This window comes from Canis lupus, chromosome 13 (assembly GCF_003254725.2).
Source record: "Canis lupus dingo isolate Sandy chromosome 13, ASM325472v2, whole genome shotgun sequence".
NCBI lineage: Eukaryota > Metazoa > Chordata > Mammalia > Carnivora > Canidae > Canis > Canis lupus.
Genome location: NC_064255.1, coordinates 62,020,056 through 62,038,874, shown reverse-complemented (window position 1 = coordinate 62,038,874; position 18,819 = coordinate 62,020,056). Strand labels below are relative to the sequence as shown.

The following is an 18,819-nucleotide window of genomic DNA, read 5'->3' as shown; positions in this document are numbered from 1 at the left end:
TTTATGGCTCTGAAGAATTTTCAGGAATTGAGGGCAGAATACCAAATATAACAAAACATGCTCCCATTGCTCTTATGGATTAGGAAATTCCAAGGGATTTAAGAACTGTGAACCAAGAACAGTGGGTGAAGACCAAACATCTATGACAAATATAGTTTCATCATCTAAATGACCAAATATATATATACATATTTCTTATGACTCACAATATCACAAGTACAAATAATCTTTATATTTTAATTATAGTAGCATTATAGTATCTTAGGATGTACATATATGATGATAATAGACTAGATCCCATATATGTGTATATGTGTATATACATACATAAATCTATACTATATTACATATATAAATAGATAAAAGTGATAGCATAATAAATTTCACACAGTAAAATGGATAAATTAATTTAATTTAAAGTCAAGTCAACTAATAAAGATAAGGACTTCATAGCAGATTTTTCCTTGCCTGGAGATAGGGGTTTGGAAAGAAGTAGAAGCCTAACAGGGTAGTGGTAGAGTTACCATACTGTCTACCATACATACCATATGGCAGAGTACCATAAAGGACTGAGAGGAAGTGAATTTGGCTCAAATAAACTCTTAACAGTTTCCACGGCTTTTCTTGAGGACTCTGTTTGCTGAAATAGATAGGTGCTACATACCCAGCTATTCTTGTAAGCAAGTTTAGGAGACTCTAGTTTGTATATTTATAAGGATTTTCTTTTGTTTCCACAAAGCTCAATGAATATGAAAACGTTATAGTCTCAGAGCATTTGTTAAAATACCATTCTAGAATGTTTACTTACATTAATGCAATAGTTGTTTCAGGAAGCTTCCTAAGATGGCTCATCACTTATGCATAGCTTTTTGGTAATAATGGGTTTTCTCTGACTGGTTAAAATAAGATTTCCTTTTTTGAAGTCACTGACACTTGTGGGAAAATATTTGGCAATAGACATATAGGTAATGTAACAAACTAAATATAAGATATTCTTTAAGAACAAACTATATGACCTGAAGAACAGGAGTTTAGAATATATCACTAAATTGGGCCCTAATGGGGTATTCTATGAAAAACATTTTCCTAGATAAATTCATTTCAGTGATCAATGACTTTTTCATGTTTACATGTTGATTATCTGCCAGTGATGTTTTCAGCTTGACTTTGCCTATAGGAAGTGGAGTTTTGTGAATGTGCTTGCTTAGCTTCATGTACATATTACGGCGGAAGAGTGAGGAGTACCTTCATAGTCCATGTGATAGCGATTCAAAGTGAAAATCATTCTAGGAGAACAGACCATTAGGGAGGTTCCATTCCCTCCCCCCCCCCCCAATTACTTTGCACCTGGGATTCTAATCTGGAACTAATTCTTTCCCCTGACTGCAATTTCAAGTGCCCCTCCCTCTGCCACAACAGGATGAAGAGGCCCCAGGCTAGAATGCTGCAGGGCTAAGCAATTAGAAATTCTTCCAGAATAAATACAGTACACTACTGGCATTTCTAAAGTCTATAAGAAGGAAGAAACTTCTGAAACTCTAGAGAAATCAGTTGGTAATGATTTTAAAGGTAACTGTGAACATTTGCCATTGCATCTTTTAGCAAAGAAGCTCTTTTTTTTTTTTTTTAAGATTTTATTTATTTATTCATGAGAGAGACACACACACAGAGGCAGAGACACAGGCAGAGGGAAAAGCAGGCTCCTTGCAAGAAGCCCAGCATGGGACTTGATCCCGGATCCTGGATCCCGGGATCACACCCTGAACGGAAGGCAGACGCTCAACTGCTGAGCTACCCAGGCATCCCATAAAGAAGCTCTTGATAGAGGAAAGCAACTCATCTCTTTGAAATTAACAAGGAATGAAATTAGCTTGATTCACTCAAATAATCAACCATGCTTAAACAATGCCAGGAAGTAAATCTAGACCCACTTAGATGTAAGGCAACTGTTCTCTTGGCCACCCCAAAGATTCTCACCAATTCCTAAGTGGAAAGTAAGTGTGGTTTATATTAGAGTTTCACTGTATGCCCTGTATTTGTTTGTGCGTACACTGACCACGTGGTAAAATACATATGAATTCTTCATCCATGGTATGGGTTTGATTTTTCTCACCAATTTTTTTTTTAATTTTGTAAAGTCTTAGGTTAGTGAACCCTCAAGTATTAATTAAAAAAAATGGGTAGGCACCGCCTCCTATTACAACTTCATGCCTCCAATGGACAGATTTAGGTTTAGCATGTATGATTTTGCAACTATTGGGGTGTTCAAAAATGTTACTTTTCTTTATTTTATTTAAATTTAGTTAAAACAGGGATCCCTGGATGGCTCAGCAGTTTAGCGCCTGCCTTCAGCGTGGGGCGTGGTCCTGGAGACCCCGGATGGAGTCTTACCTCGGGCTCCCTACATGGAGCCTGCTTCTCCCTCTGCCTGTGTCTCTGCCTCTCTCTCTCTCTGTGTCTCTCATAAATAAATAAATAAATAAATAAATAAATAAATAAATAAATAATTTAGTTAAAACATATTTTAATCCCCAGATCTCTGGGCTGTTAAAAAATTCAATCTCAGTTACTTCGTCTCACTTTGTGGAATTTCACAGTCACCAAAGTAGGGAGAATAGCCTCTCTAGGTTTGGATGGCCTATGGTACCTTTGAGATGCCCTATGTCTTGGCCTCTGTGGCTTGGTGGGGAGCACAGGTGCTTGGGTTTCAGCTTCCCTGGGCCCAGTGACAGCCCTTCCCTTCTAAGACCTTGCTGTTTCCATGGACTTTGGCTTCCCAAACCTTATGGGAACCTAGATCTCTAAAATCTCTTAGTCTCACCAGCCAAGAGAAGTCCCCCACTTCTTTTTCCCCTAAGCTTCTGGAAAACAAGAGCGAGCAAGAAGACAAGGACATTTCTTCTTCTTTTTAGCGTTTTTCTTGAAGCAAGAGCATACAGAACTTGGTGTGTGTGTGTTGAGAGGGGACTTGGAGGTGGAGAAGATATACTGAAAAAAAAAAAAAAACAGTAAGAGAACAAAACAAGTAAATATGTGCTGCGTCATAGGTAGTTCACATCTTTGTATAGAATGCTCTCCACAAGACCTCTCTCTATCCGTGTATTAGTCATGGGAACACTTCATCTGTTCTCACAGAGGATGAAAGAACAGCACTTTCTAGAGTGATCAAAGAGATTAATGGAACATTTATATTCCCATAAACAGGATTTAAAGAGCCCCTATTATATGGATGTGAGAGAAAAATGGGCATTATAAATCTAGGAAACATCTATGTGGGCTTGAAACATGTGCCACAGTATTAGAATTACTGGACTTACTCTGACTTGCATCAAGCAAATCATTTTATAATTAATCAAAATCCCTCACACTACCGTACCTGGAGAGTGCCTTGTGGTTAGTCTCTCAATAAAAGCATCAACTAAGTCCTTCAACTTCCTTTTCTTCAAGAGGAATAACCTTAGACAGTTTAGTTTCTTGAATTCTAATACCTTCTTTTGGGCCAATTGCTAATGAAGAGCAAATTGGAGACACATCTCCAGCCTCAGCGCAGGATGCTCGTTGTATGAACAGCACCTCAGTGGGAATGTCAGTCATGTTCCTGTGGGCAACACACATGCCTAAGAGGGACTGTAGATTGTAGACTGTGATTAATTTTTCAAGAATTAATAATTAGCCTTTCTTAAACTGGTTTTATTTAACGTGCTCACTATGTCAGAAAGAGCACGGCTTAGTGACTTTTTTAGCAAAAGCACATTTAATCTCCTAATCAATACCACAGAGATGCTTCCCTGAGCTTATTTCTACCCAGTTCAGAATTCTATGTTGCTTGTGTATAATGAATATTTAGTAAGGTATAAGTGACAAAATTAGATGTTCTAAATAGCTCGTGCTTGGTTTTAATGTCATGTGGTCCTCTTTTTTAAAGTTATCTCTAAATAGTTTGTACTGACATGTATGTACTGACATGGTATTTTGTGAGGACAAACTATGTCACCGTCACCTGGGAACTCCGTAGAACTGCCCCACCCCAAACTTACTGCATCAGAATTTGCATTTATTAGGTAAAAGTTTGAGCAGCACATCTTTGGACACAATTTAGATTGAATCATCTGTGAAACTTTGGAAAACTGTAGATGTCAAGTTTCCAGAGCAGATCTACTGAATCAGAATAGTTGGGATTGCACACAAATGTGGATTTACAAAAGTGTTAATTCCAGTGTTTTTAATATAGTGTTATAATACTTTCGGGTGTACAATATAGTGATTCAATATTTCCATACATCACCCAGTGCTCATCACAACACAAATGTGCATTTGAAAAGAAACCTCCATAGGTCATCTTCTTAACAATTTTTCTAACAGTGGGAAGAAAACACCATGGTAAACAGAAATATGTTTTCAGCATGAATTGTCACAAGCAGGTGTTTAGTTCAAATATTGAAACTTTTTTTTTCCCACTAAGTCAACAAATTTGAGGATTGGCTAAAGTTTATAGACTTGCATTACTTCCTTATGGTATTAACAATTTGAATTATTAATAATGGAGAAATATTCTCCATTTTGTTCCCAAATGTGTGAAAAGCATTTAAGTGTCATTAGCATATTTGATTCTGTATAAAGTTACATTGATGGTAAATGTTCTTCCTGTAATGTTTGCATCTCTTTGAGATGACATAGGACTACTGACATGGTTCTATAATTTTCCATTTGCACTGTCTCCACTAAGCATTTATCATTTGAACTTGCCAGAATAGTGATAGCTTCTGGGTTCTTGCTTTGTTTAGTGTGACAGTAACAGAAGACATAAATCTTTGTGTTTCTTTTCTTAAAATAAATGAATTTTTGTAATAATAGCAACCAAATAAGGGCAGCAACAATTTTTAGATTCCTTATATCTGGTTTATCATCTGGCTGAGAATCTCTCCAGACAAAAACCCAAGTCTTTCCAGATCAGAGTTCAGTCTTCTTTGTTTTGCTTTTGTTTTTGTTTTGTTTTGTTTTTCCTAAAAAGCTAGATTCTAAGATTGAGAATTGTGTTTTCTTAAGAAGAGACAGTCTACAACTGGTTGTTGATTTCATAACTACTTTTTCATTTTTCTGGTGGATTGTTTTCTGCCCATTTTCCCTATGCAAATTATTCCTAATTCTAGTCTAGAAAAAATTAATTGCTGCCTTAGTGAATGCATATAACACCCTGAGAACTGGAACTAATCTTTTTGAAAAGTTGTTTTTATGTGGTAAAATTGAGGATGACTTGATAACTCAGTGGAATTACAAAGTTTGTTTTTCCGTAGAAAAAAAGATAAAACCCTTATAAACATTTTGTGAACATTTTGCCAGCCAATGGATACAAAATGCAGGTTCAGAAAGTTAATAAAAAATATAAACTCTGTTAGTTCAGATGTACTTCAATGATGTGTGAAACACACTGTAACTCACCATATAGCATAACTATGGTTTTCTGTGTAGTCATTGGATTGAATATCCAGAAGACAGCTGACTCTATTTCTTTGCTTTTAGACAGCATGGAAAGAGTCAAGTATCCTAATCTCAAAAATCTACAGGAAATTATACTGCAGAACTTGCTTTGTTAACTAATAGTAGAAATTCTTCCTTAAGTGGAAGGATTCTTCTAAATGTAATTTTAATATAGCTTTTTTTTCCACAGAAAGCCATTTCATCTGGTTTTGACTCTAGTGTAAATTCAGAACACTTAATTTTCTTGCTTGAAAGCAACTTATGTTCTCCTATAAGAGAACTCAATTTTCGAGCTGTGAGTGCTAATTTGCTAGATCTCTCTCTTCCTCAATACATTCTGTTGAATTCCACTGAAAATGGTAAAACTACTCTATTTTTTTAAAGTGGTAATTAATTCATAGATTTTTTTGTACTGTGAAGTACCTCCCAAATGTTATGTATCACTGAGTTGAGAATTGCAGAAAACAACACACAGCTTTGAAGTTAACAATTTGGTGGCATTTCAAAATATAAGAGTTGGTATAATTTGTAGGAATTGGTTAGCTATTTAACTAAATTTATCATATATTTATTGCATAGTCAACTCTGAAAAGCACTGTGCCACATTTCGGATTTTGAAGCTCTCCAAGAAAGTATACTGATTCCATTCAATAGTTCTAAATATTCATCTGTTTTATTCTGAGTTCCACTATAGTAGAGTTCCTTGAATTATCAAGAGGGAAATTATGGCATAAATGCAAAGTCATCTGATGATAATTCTCAGTGCTAATAGACTAGCTATAACTATTGAGTTGTGCCATATCAAGTAACATTTGGAAGAATTTTAAATTTTAATTATTCTCTTATTTCTGTTTAAACCCCAAGAAGACTCTGATCTTCTAAGCTTCTTTGCTTCTTCCAAGCAAAAAATATTTCAAAAACTTGAAGAAAATAGAAAGATTATAAAAGTAATGGAAGGTAGACAGCAATAGCTGTTTATGTTAGTTATAAACAGTTAAATATATCAATTGTTAAATCAAACTTTATTAAGGAAAGAAATAAGGCTATTTATGTTGCTAATCGAAGATAGGGGTACAATGAATAATCAATCCCAGGTCAAGAAAAAGGAGGAAAATCAAGGAACATGAGGAATAATTTTTCCTTAAGTTTTGTCCCATGGTGGAATTATTCTTCCAAAAGCAAATGATTAAATATAAAACTTCTGGATATTCAAGTTTATCCATGTAAGATAATGGTTTTCCTCTGGAGAAAAAGACTGTGGGAACAATACTGCTTCAACCACGAACCAAAGAATGAACTTGATGACCTAGTAGGGCTTTTCCATTTCTAATTTCTTGATTCTTGTATTCATTCAGAAATTTTCCTGTTTAATTTTTGTCTTTCGATGGGACTTCCAAAAACTCCTGTAAAAAGGTCAGGTTGGAAATAGCTTATTCACTGATAATAGGAGGGAAAAAATATTCATTTCACTCTGCTAAGTAGAGACAGGAAATATTTTCTTCCTCATTCATTGAACAAATATTGTCTCATTGTCTACTATGTGCTAGGCTCTATGCTATGGATATGAAAGGTTAGCATCTTAACTCCTAACCAACCTAACATCTTGGTTAAAAATAATAACAGTAATGTATACACAGTATGCTCGATTCTCTGATCCACAAATGAAAAATCAGTATTACATAAATAGAGGAAGGTGCTATGTGAGAGGAAGATTTTTATCCTTAAGGAGCAGCAAACTGATTCCATATATGATGCTATCAGCCCCGTTTCCTCATTTTGCAATGAGAAAATACATCTTGTAGCATATTCTTTGAGGCTATAGGGATTGAAGAAGTGGAGAAGATAGCCAATAGGCCCAGCTCTCACATTCTTATAATGGTAAGTTCCACATACTTACTCTCCTGTTTCTCTGTGTTGGTTCTAGATGCCAACAATTCCAGGGCCTGGAATAAAGCTCATCACCAGGAAAAATGACATGATTTTCCATGGGCATGCCCAGGAAGTAGTACTCTGTAACTTCCATGGGATGGAAATTGGGCTAGATACCTGTAGTTGAAAGTGAATAAAGCAGAGGTCAATTCCCCGAAGGAACTTGCAATGTAGAGGAGGGGGCGGATATAAATCTGGTTAATTATGATGCAATAAAGTTTTGTACTTATATTTTGAACAAAGGTGAGTAGAGGATTTCTCAGATTTATTTGACCATGGGAAAGAAATAAAAATGATAATCTATCTAATTAATATTGACAGGAAGTCATAGATATATTAAAAGTGTGGGAAAAAATTAAAATTAAAAACTCATACTCTGTGAAAGTCAAGGTCAAGAGAATAAGAAGACAAGCCAGGGACTGGGAGAAAATATTTGCAAAAGATCTTCTGCAAATAAAGATAAAGAACTATTCTCTAAAATACACAAAGAAGTAAAACTCAACAATAGGAAAATAAACAACCCAATTAAAAAATGGGCCAAAGACCTTAGCAGACACTTTAGCAAAGAAGATATATAGATGGCAAATAAGCATATGAAAAAAATGCTCTACCTCACATGGCTTCAGGGAAATGCAAATTAAAACAACAATGAGATACCAATATATACCTATTAGAATGGTCCAAATCTGGAAAACTGACACCACCAAATGTTGACAAGTATGTGGGACAACAAGAACTCTCAAATATTCCTCACTGGTGGGAATGCAAAGTGGTCCAGCCACTTTGGAAGATGGTTTGGCAGTTTCTTTTAAAATTAAGCATACCCTTACCGTATGATCCAGCAATCATGATCCTTAGTATTTACCCAAAGGAGTTGAAAGCTTATATCCACACCAAAACCCATACATTTGAAACCATGTTTCTAGCAGTTTTATTCATAACTACCAATCTTGGCAGCAACCAAGATGTCCTTCAGTAGCTGAATGCATAACCTGGGGTATATCCAGGCAATGGAATATTACTGAAAATTAAAAAGAAATGAACAATCAAGCCATAAAAAGACATGGAGGAAACTTAAATGCATATTACTAAGTGAAAGAAGACAATCTGAAAAGGCTACACACTGCATGATCCCAACTATATGACATTCTGGAAAAGGCAAAACTATGGAGATAATAAAAAAGATCAATGATTGTCAGGGGCTAGGGGATGGGGAAGGATGAATAGGTGGAGCATAGAGGATTTTTAGGGCAGTGAAAATGCTTTGTATGATATTATGATGGATATACAGTCATTATACATTTGTCCAAATCCATAGAATATACAAAAACAAGAGTGAACCATATATAAGCTGTGGACTTTGGGTGGTTATGATGTGTCAGTGCAGTTTCATCAATTCTAACGTATCACTCTTTTGTTACACTTTGGAAGGTGCTAATCAAAGCAGAAGTTCTGCTTGTGCAGGGGTAGGGGGCATTTGAGAAATTTCCATCTCCTCCTCAGTTCTGCTGTGAACCCTACACTGCTCTAAAAACAAATCTTACCCTCCCCCCCCAAAAAAAAGTGTGAGAAAGGCAAAACGCAAATTATAAATGAATTTTTTTGCTGTAAAAAATGCCAAAAATTTATGTTTAAAACACAATACACATTGTGTATCAAAATATTGTCATATTATAACAAGATATACAACATTGACCAGACAACCTCAACTGGAAAACACACACACACACACACACACACACACACACACTCCTGCTTAGTTAACTGTTGCCAATATGAGGACAGATTAAAATGTTCATACATCAACTGATTTCAAGAAATTTAAGTCTTAAAGGGAATGATTTCACAATTAGGAAGACTACATAATACGATACTACTTTCGAAATTGTTTCTCTACCTCAAACATATTTTGGAAGAAAACGTACTACCGGCATTGGTTTAGTATTTTTGTGGAGCACAATGGGGTGTAAGAGGGTGTCCTTTGCCTTGTAGACAGGAAGAAGAAGGGTGTTACGGACCAAAAGACCAGTATGTGCTAGTGCATGGACTTGAGTGTGGGAACAGCATTAGCTAGCTGGAGGCAAAGACACCTGGGAAATCAGGGAAGTGATTTATTGCCAGGCAGGCCTGGAGGGGTCAGTGTGTGAAAGGAACTTAATGACTGGTTTGCTTTTGACTCCCTACATTATCTCTTGTAAAATTCAAAGTTCACCACATTTTAGCTCTTTATATTTTCCTACTTTTCTTAGAACTTGCCATATTTCATTCCAATTGAGCCATCTGTACATATGCCATATAGCTTCAAGTAAAAAAAAAAAAAAAAAGTCTTCAGTTAGGCCCTTATTATGTTCTGGACCATGTGCTAAACAACTTACATTCAAGGTTCTGTTCATTTTCATGAACATGTTGCATAAGCAGTATTGTTAAACTAATTTTAGATTGAGAAACTAAAGCTGAATCTGCATGTGAATCCTACCTATCTGACTCAGGGTTCATTTTACTTTAATAATTGGTCTTTGTAACGGCATTTCCCCAAGTAATGTGTTCTTCGGAAGATAAAGCCTAAGAAAAAAGCATTCTGTGGTCAAGTCAGTATGAGGACCGCAGCGCACTATACCTCCCTCTTGAAGACTCGGTGTGCTTAGGATGTCAAACTCCCTGTGAAGTTCTGAAATAAAGAAATCCATTTCGTGTTGTTGATGTGAGTACTTCACAAACTTTAGTTGACTGAAAATTCTTGTGTGTGTGTGCACGCGCGCATGTATAAGGCATTTAGCATTCCAGGACATACTTTGCGAAACCTTGTCTTAGAGTATATTGGGAGAACCTTATTAATCTGAACGCAATCATTTAGAATCCAAGAAATATAGAGCTAATTATAAGCTCTCAAGTCAGTGTTTGTCAGAACGAGGGTCATGAGTTACTGGTTTGTGAAAGCAATGAAGTGGATCCTGACCAGTATTGGAGGGAAACCCAGGAAACAAATAGGATAGAAAATATCAGAGTTGTTGCATGTAGCATGTACTGAATCGTGAAATTTTTACTGGGTCACAATGTAAAATACGTTTCTCTCTGTGGTCATGGCCAAAAATGTCAGAAGTCACTGTTTTCATGAAAGTCCCATGAATCGCTTGTTGTACCAGGGGTTACTGTAATGACAAATGTCTGAACTTCATAAAATTTAACATAAAAAGGACTACTGTAATGCCATGGCTAACTACAGTATTTGAATTTCTTAAAATAGGAGAATTTTTAAAGCTGAAATACCTCATGGGGGAACCAAAATAGTTTGGTGACTTATCAAGGTCAAACAGACCAACCTGGGCCTAGAACCTAGGTTTTCTGACTTGTACTCTAGTATTCTTTTACTTGTCAGTGAAAATTGACATACTTTATATTTATAGAACATGAAGATTATTTATTTTTTTTTAATGAATAAGAGAACTAGGTATAAAATTCAGCAAATCACTCCTGGATAGTAAGTCAATGACAGGTTACAAACATGCTGGAGGCTTTAACTGAGGGGAAAAAGTAACTTAGGGTACTTCAGTGCTGCGGTCTAATTACAATTCCACCCCCAAAAGTAATTAACTTAATACCCCATTTGGGGTATTTAAGTCATCTGGCTATTTAGTTATCTGGTTTCTCATTTGTAAATGTTAAGTGTCCCATATACATGATTTTAGGAGACTCAGCGGTCAGCGTATCAGTGAACGCAGAATCTTGCCGTGTTTAGGATGTGACCCTTAAATAACGAAGCCAAGCGTAAGAAACCTCCAAACTCTGCACCATTTTCAAAAGAAAGAAAGGGAGCTATGGCCTCCTGAAGAATCCCTTAGCAAAATAAACATTAGCTTCTACACGTTTTATTTTAGGTAACTCTTTCCAGTTGAAGGTTTGAGGATTGTACCTAAAGCTGTGCCTCAGCACCCTCCTCTCCAGGTCTGTTCTGGAGCGAGGATCTGAGACTGGTCACAGGAGTGGACAGACTTTCTCTTGCAGCCCTCGGCTCCCTGCCAAGTGCCCGCAGGGGTCCACCTCGGGGAGTGAGCGCGGGCTCGGATGCCCGCAACGTGTCTCCGCATCCTCAGGGCCCCGGAGCCCAGGCTGGGGTCCTGCGTCCTCCCCGCCGGGCACAGGTCACCGACAGCCCGACCTCGGTGGGAGGAGGGACGCTGGGGCCCGTGCATCGAGGGATGAACCGAAGCGTCCGGGCGAGTCGAGGAAGGGACGCGGCATCTTTCGAAAGTAGGAGGAACCGGGCGAACGTAAGCAAGAACCGGAGCGGGGCGGGTGGGCGTCTGGGGGCGGCTGAGCGCGCGGGTGAGGCCCGAGGTCGCTGGGCTCTCCGGGGGGCCCTTTCCCGGGCTGGGGGGCACCCGAGGTGGCAGGGGGTGGGTTCCTGACGCCCGGGGCTGCCCTTGGCCCTCCCCCTTCCCAGGATGAACTCCCCACCCGTCCCGCCCGCACCGACCGCCGCTTCCCTGGGCCGCCCCTCCCCGGGCCCATCTCGCGGGGGTGGACGCGGCCCCGGGCCCGGGGCACGACCCCCTCCCTCCCGCACAGGCCCCCGCCCAAGCGCTTGCAACCGCGACCCTGCCCGGAGCCCGCCGCCCGCGGGACCGTCCCCGCGCCTGCCCGCGCCTCCCAGTCCTCGCCGTCCGCCCGCCCCGGCCAGCCCCGCCAGCCCGGAGGGCGCGGGGGGCGCGGGCCCCAGCCCCAGCTCCTGCCTCAGCCCCAGCCCCAGCCCCAGCTCCTGCCTCAGCTCCTGCCCCAGCCCCAGCTCCTGCCCCAGCCCCAGCTCCTGCCCCAGCTCCTGCCCCAGCCCCAGCTCCTGCCCCATCCCCAGCTCCTGCCCCAGCTCCTGCCCCAGCCCCCAGCCCCAGCTCCTGCCCCATCCCCAGCTCCTGCCCCAGTCCCTGCCCCAGTCCCTGCCCCAGCCCCAGCTCCTGCCCCAGCCCCCAGCCCCAGCTCCTGCCCCAGTCCCTGCCCCTGCCCCCAGCCCCAGCTCCAGCCCCTGCCCCAGCTCCTGCCCCAGCCCCAACTCCTGCCGCAGCCCCTGCCCCAGCTCCTGCCCCAGCCCCTGCCCCAGCTCCTGCCCCAGCCCCAGCTCCTGCCCCAGCCCCTGCCCCAGCTCCTGCCCCAGCCCCAACTCCTGCCGCAGCTCCTGCCCCAGCCCCCGCTCCTGCCCCAGCTCCTGACCCAGTTCCTGCCCCAGCTCCTGCCCCAGCCCCAGCCCCTGCCCCAGCTCCTGCCCCAGCCCCAACTCCTGCCGCAGCTCCTGCCCCAGCCCCCGCTCCTGCCCCAGCCCCTGCCCCAGCCCCGCGTGACGTGGGCGCCGCGGCGGGAGGGGCCGCCCGGGGGGCTCCGGCCGCCTTATTAGCGCCCGGCGGGTCGCGGGCAGCCCCAGCCCGCCGCACGGAGCAACAGGAGCCGCAGCTCCCCACTCCTCCCACCGCCCCCGCCAGCCTCCTCCTCCTCCTCCTCCTCCTCCTCCTCCCCTCGGCTCCTCCCGCCCCCACCTCCGAGCGAGCGGCGGAGTCGCCCTCTCGCTGCCTCTTTCTCCCGCTCCCGCTCGCTCGTCTCTCTCGCCCACACTTGCCCCTGCTGTGCTCCAGGGCACCCAAGCATTCTCCGCGCCGACCTTGGGAACCGGGGGTGCTCGAAAAGCCCCGGAAAAGCCGCCGGGCGCAGAGATAGTCGGAAGCCCCCGTCCCTCCCCCTCTCCCGGCGCAGCCCGAGCCGGCCCGCAGCACCTTCGCGCTCCGCACGGGGCAGGGGAGGACGGGGTGAGGAGGTGACGCGGGAAGAGCTGCCGAGCGGACGGGCCGGGCCGGTCTCGGGGCTCAGATTGCATTTCCACTGAAGCAGATCACAGAAGACCACTCTTTTTGCCCCTTTGACTCTGCATTTTTTCCCCCTTTTGCAGATTTTTTTTATTATTCTTTTTCTTCCTTCCTTCTTCTTTTTTTTTAAGGAAACTTATTTTTTTTTCTTTTTTGGGGAGGGGGGGAGGAGAGGGGGGGGGAGTCTGCTCTGGGCATCTGCTTTGCCCAGTGGTTGAAAAGTGACCTCGACTCGTGATGGTTCTCCTGTCACTCTGGTTGATAGCAGCCGCTCTGGTAGAGGTTAGGACTTCAGCTGATGGACAAGTAAGTGGAAAATAATAACAATACAAAACTCAAACCCAACCTTTTCCCGAAAAAGTTCCTCCCCTCTCTCCTCCTCCCCTCTCCCCCTCCCCTCCCCCTCCCACCCTTCCCTGCTATCTTGCGCCTGCAGGAGCGGCGGCGGAGGGCTGGGTGCGGCGTGCGGGGCTCCCTGGGGGCGGGGGGGGCTTGAGCGTTGGGCGCGGGTCGTGACTCCCACCCTGGGAGCCCAGGCCCGTCACACCTAGGGTCCCCCCCCCTCCCCGCCTCTGCACTCGCAGCGATTCCTGGGGACAAACCGCAGCCAACCCGCATCCTCGCGGGACCGTCGGGGCCTCCCCTCCGCGAGCGCGGTCTGGGCGCCCCAATGCAGCTCCGAGCGCTGCGCCCCGGGGCGCGCGGGGCTCCCCTCCCCCTCCCCTCCCCTCCCCCCTCCCCCCTCCTCCCCTCCTCCCCTGACTCACGGCGTCTCCGGCAGCCGGAGGCGGGGGTTTCAGGAAGTCCCCGGGCCGGCCCGGGAGCGCCCCAGCAGACACGTGTCCCGGGAGGACCGCGGCGAGGCCGGGGTTTGACAGTTGGGGCGGGGGCTGGGACGTTTCCTGCCCCGCGTTTTCCTGGGCTCAGGCTGGCTGCCCGCGCCCTGCTCCCCTCCCCCTCCGCGCAGCTCCTCCTCCTCCTCCCGAGCTGGGTCGGGCGCTGCGCGGTGGCCCCGCGGCCCAGCCCCCACCCTCGGAGGCTCCAGGTGAGGCCCGATGCTCGCGGAGGGCCGTGGGACTTGGGGCTCAGAATTGCAGGATTGCTCCGGGAGTTTTTGCAGCTTCCCTGGCCTGCCTGGTCCGGCCATAGGTGGAAAAAGTGCAAGACTGGTTGATGCTTGACCTCGTATCTGATAGATCAGCACCCCCCACCGCCCCCCCCTCCGCCCCCCATTTGGGTTTCTTTTCACGCATATACACTCAGAGACTGTCTTTGCTGATCCTCACCCAGTCTAGCTGAGTTTTAAAGAGAAGAATATCGAATGTCCGTGTTTACTTTGCAAGCTGCATAAGTACTAAAATCAAAACGAGCAAACAACTCCCGGTTCCAAACTGTTATTGAATTGCTTCATTCTCTTGCCACAAGAACCAACACACCGAGGGAGGGAGGTGCAGCCTTTAGGCACCAATCCCAGTCTCCAGCATCTCCTGACTTAGCTCCTGAAAGGCATTAATGGTAGAAATAAAACGGACAAGGTGATAAGATGAAACCCAGTAACTGTTTCTTTTTACTTTCCCCCCTTCTTTGCAGGCTGGTAATGAAGAAATGGTGCAAATAGGTAAGCCTTGTTCTCAGATGTCGTTCTTATCTCGGTAGAAAGTAGAGAACGAAATAAGCTGATCAAAATATTGTCTCTGACATTTCTCCCGTTTGGTGGTTAAATAAACAATCATTTGTAGTCCAGGAGCATTTCTATTCTTCCTCTTTCTGGAGGAGAGCACTACTTTCCTCAGGCTGCATTAAAGTGGTATAAAAATTCTGCCATTGGACTTGTCATGCATCATTTTTTTTTTTTTTTTTTTTTTTTTACTGTCTCTGGACAAGCCCCTGGTAGGTATTTGGACGATGACGTAGAGGTTGGAAGAAGGCATGGAGATAAGTCAAATCAAACCAATTTGTGTAGCATTAGGAGGAGCACCTCTGATTAGAACAGAAGACAAAGTGTAAGAATGCTACAAAGAAGGATAAAACAAAAGGAGATGAAAATTTTTCTCTTAGAATTTTTCGAGCTCTGTATAAGCCCTCTGGTGACTTCTCTTATTCCATCTGCTTCACAATAATTATCAACTAAGGTGCAAGGTACTGCTAGGCATTTTGCAAATAACGTCTCAAACTTCAGTATTACCTGAGGATGTGGGAATTATTCCCATTTTATGGGTGAGAAGACTGAGGCTCAGAGAGTATAAGTGACTTGTAACAGGTCACTCCAAAGTCCATATAATCTTTTTTAGAAGCTGTTTATAGTGATGTATTTGTTCTGAATTCAGAGACTGAAAGTCATCAGGCCAGGAGCCAGGCTTCATTCAAAGTGTTTTTATACACATTTAACTTGGATTACTCTGAAAGATAAATTTTCGTTTTTGGCAGAGTATTAGTCCCCATAAATTCTGTATTTGTCAAGTGATCTTATAAAGTCATCTTGGAGATGAAAAATCTTTTGATCACTGCAAGCGTAGTTACCCATCATTGCCCGTGTGCTGTGCATTGGGCATTGTATTCGTTGCTTTGTGCGTCATCTCACTCTCAGAAGCACACATGATGCAGACACACCATTGTGCATATTTCAGATTTGGAGAAAAAGGAGCTTGAGGTTCCACAGCTACCTGCTAGAGCCCATAGTGGGGATCTGGGAGGATTCCATTCTTCTAAACTAATGGAGGGACCCCAAGATTGGGGCCCAGGGATGTCCATATATAGCTGTCTCAGAATATGTCAGAATGCTTCCTTCCTGTACATTGTTTGGCTTTGTTGGCACTCTTCCTCAAGTCTAGACCTCCATAGTGAGAGTAAGGCAAAGGGGAGGACAGTGACTGAGAACTGCATGAAGTGTATAGTGTCTGTGAAGAGACATTCGTTATTTGCAGCTGATAACATTCAGCCATGAATATATATCTTTTTAAAACAAGGATTTAAAAGAAATCCTCAAACAAGCAGAAAAAAAAAAAGCTATCTTTCTTTTTTATTGCTCAAACATTTGATTACTTAAACATCCCAACTTTTCAATATATACATTAGAAGGCTAGAATGGGGCGGTTGGGGGGCTTTTTCCGTTAAGCATCCAAATCTTGATCTCTGCTCAGGTCTCCATCTCTGGGTTATGAGTTCGAGCCCTCCCTGAGCCACACTTGGTGCGGAGCCTACTTAAAAAAAGAAAAAAAAGAAGATTACTCATTCTATCAAAGGAATACAATATAGGCTTTGATTAAATTTTCGGATAGAATCAGCATGTTCTCCTGTAAGAGGTCTTGAGTTAGACTTTGGTCCAGTCCTCATGTGAATATCAATTACTTTAGTCACAGGTTTCTACAGGGAAGGAAGTGATGCAGGGGTGTATAAATTTGGCAGGAGGAAAATGAGTAGCCTTGTGGAAGAAGGGAGCTCAGGGGACTTGTAGGTTGTGTTGCTGGACATTTTCTTGATCCCAAGTTCCTCTTGCTTTATGGGGTTTCTCTCTTTTATTACTGTGATTTTTATTTACCATTTTCACATTGAGTGAAGAGAAGAGCTAAAGATAAAAATAGGTTTGACTCATGAGTCTTGTGATAGTAAAAGTGTAGTTATCATTTGGCTTTGGGTTATAATCATTTATATAGCCCTTAAAAGGGATTTAAACATTTTTTTGAAAGATCTGCTTATAGTAGTGAGATTTCTTTCCCTTGTATCCACATACCAAGGGGTTGCCAACCTGAAGGTTAAAATGCTCTCGCCTACAAATAGTTAAGGAAATTTTTTCCAATAATTAATTTAAAAGTGGTTTTATGTAGCTGCTTGGAGGTGCTATTTGATCAATAGTACAATTACAAAAGATTAATAAGGCTTGTAGAGTTAATTATTTTTATTGGTGTCCAAATTGGCTAGAGAAAAGTCCATGGTCCTAAATAATTTCTGCATAACTTAAGGTCTCAGGAAGAGATAAATTAATGACAAGTCGCAAATTATTAGGAAGCTCAATTTAGAGAAATAATTTCTTTTGAGATATAGTATTCGTGCAGGCTGGTGCATATGAATGTACACCTTACTGATTCTTCACGAAGGGAACACTCTTGTATAACTAGCATCTGGATCAATACAACATTACTGGCAATCGTGCCACCTTCTTAGTACTATCCCCGCATGATAGCTAACCACCCTCTTGACTTCTGACGGGATGGGGTTAATTTTGCCAGTTTTTAAGTGTTTCTTTATTATAAATATAGGCACACAATATGTGCTTAAGAAAACAATAAAAAAATACTTCTAATATGCTTCAGTCCTCTAGAGCAGGAAGGCTTCTGTTCAGGTAGAGAGAAGGCAGATGTGGTGAGGGCAGGTTAAGAATACGTATAGGGGTATCACCTACATAGTATGTTAACAGGCCATTGCTTCTTTCTCTCTCTACCCAGTAAAAAAAAAATGCTCTCTTGGTATGTGGGAAAGTATGATTCACCCTAGAGAAAATGGGTAAATAGGTTTTGAACTCTGACCTACTTCTCTGCTCCTTTGTCAACCAAAGAGGAACTACTTATCTACCCACCTATTTACACCCACACATATATGCACTCATACACGTGCACACATACACACATATATACATATAGTACATGTATGCGTGTGCACGCATTGTGTATATATGTGGAAGTGTGTTTCATGAGGTTGTTAACATACTTCTGGGGCATATCAGGGAGTGGTTTCATTCTGACTCAGAGTATGGCCTTGGTAGGATGCCTAGGGTAATTGTGGGCGGCTGGCTGGCTGGCCTGATTGGGTAAGGACTCCTGCTCTGTGACACTTGTGGCTTAGGAAATGATCATAGTTCTGTAGAAATCGGGGAATCTGCAAAAGAATTCTCTAAGCCCTTTGTTTCATAAGCTACCACTTTGATATTGCCGGAGTATCATTAGAGGAAAAATCATTGTGAGGCTTTGCTGAGTTCCCTCGTTCACCCCCTCTCTTGGAATCAGGGCATGTCTATCTTTCTTTGCCCTATTTCTGTTTCCAAGTCTCAAATTACATTCCATTTCATTTCTTAACAAAATAAAGTTGCTAATCTTGTCCTCTTAAATATCCAGTTGACTGAGAAATATTTTTTTTTCATCGTTTGCAGGGATTTATTTGGTTTTCAAAGTTTAGTGTAAGTCACTTCACCTAGTGAATTGCTTATACTAGCATTTCTACAGGTGTAGACCTCATGAGAGCAAACCCTTTGTCTTGATAATTGCTGTATACCCAGTATATAAAATTGGGCTTGGTACCTTGTGGGTCTTCAAATATTTGTTATTCAGTGCATAAATCTAGTAAGCAGGGTACTCTACTGGAACGCACCTGTGTTTGGAATTTTCTTAAATGCTCTTGTTCTGTGCCTCTCTCTAGGTTTAATCAGTCCCCACGAAAAGGAGGATGGTGTCAATGACTATACAATTAATTACTCAGTGTTACCAAGACTCCTTGTAACTTTCTTTTCACTCCACAAAGCTCAGGGACCTTGATTTCTTGGTTTCTTAGACTTTTCTGTTTCTGTTCTGTGAGA

The 18,819-nt window shown here is 42.6% G+C and overlaps 1 protein-coding gene and 1 long non-coding RNA gene across 3 annotated transcripts in view; one reads left to right on the top strand and one right to left on the bottom strand.

Annotated features, from left to right (window-relative positions):
* Positions 1-6,481: 6,481 nt before the first annotated feature.
* On the bottom strand, positions 6,482-14,246 carry LOC112652130 (uncharacterized). The gene is made up of 3 exons (XR_003131260.3): positions 14,021-14,246; positions 7,376-7,524; positions 6,482-6,881 (listed from the first exon to the last, which is right to left on the bottom strand). It is a non-coding gene; the product is annotated as an uncharacterized LOC112652130 (long non-coding RNA).
* ADAMTS3 (ADAM metallopeptidase with thrombospondin type 1 motif 3) overlaps positions 12,943-18,819 on the top strand; it is a 261,134-nt gene continuing 255,257 nt past the window's right edge. The window contains exons 1-2 of one of the 2 annotated variants that reach the window (XM_025435584.3): positions 12,943-13,559; positions 14,844-14,871. In XM_025435584.3, coding sequence (XP_025291369.1) covers positions 13,491-13,559; positions 14,844-14,871 — 97 coding nt within the window. In that variant the 5' untranslated portion in view covers positions 12,943-13,490. The remainder of the gene's footprint in view (positions 13,560-14,843; positions 14,872-18,819) is intronic. The other variant, XM_049093050.1, reaches the window with a different exon arrangement.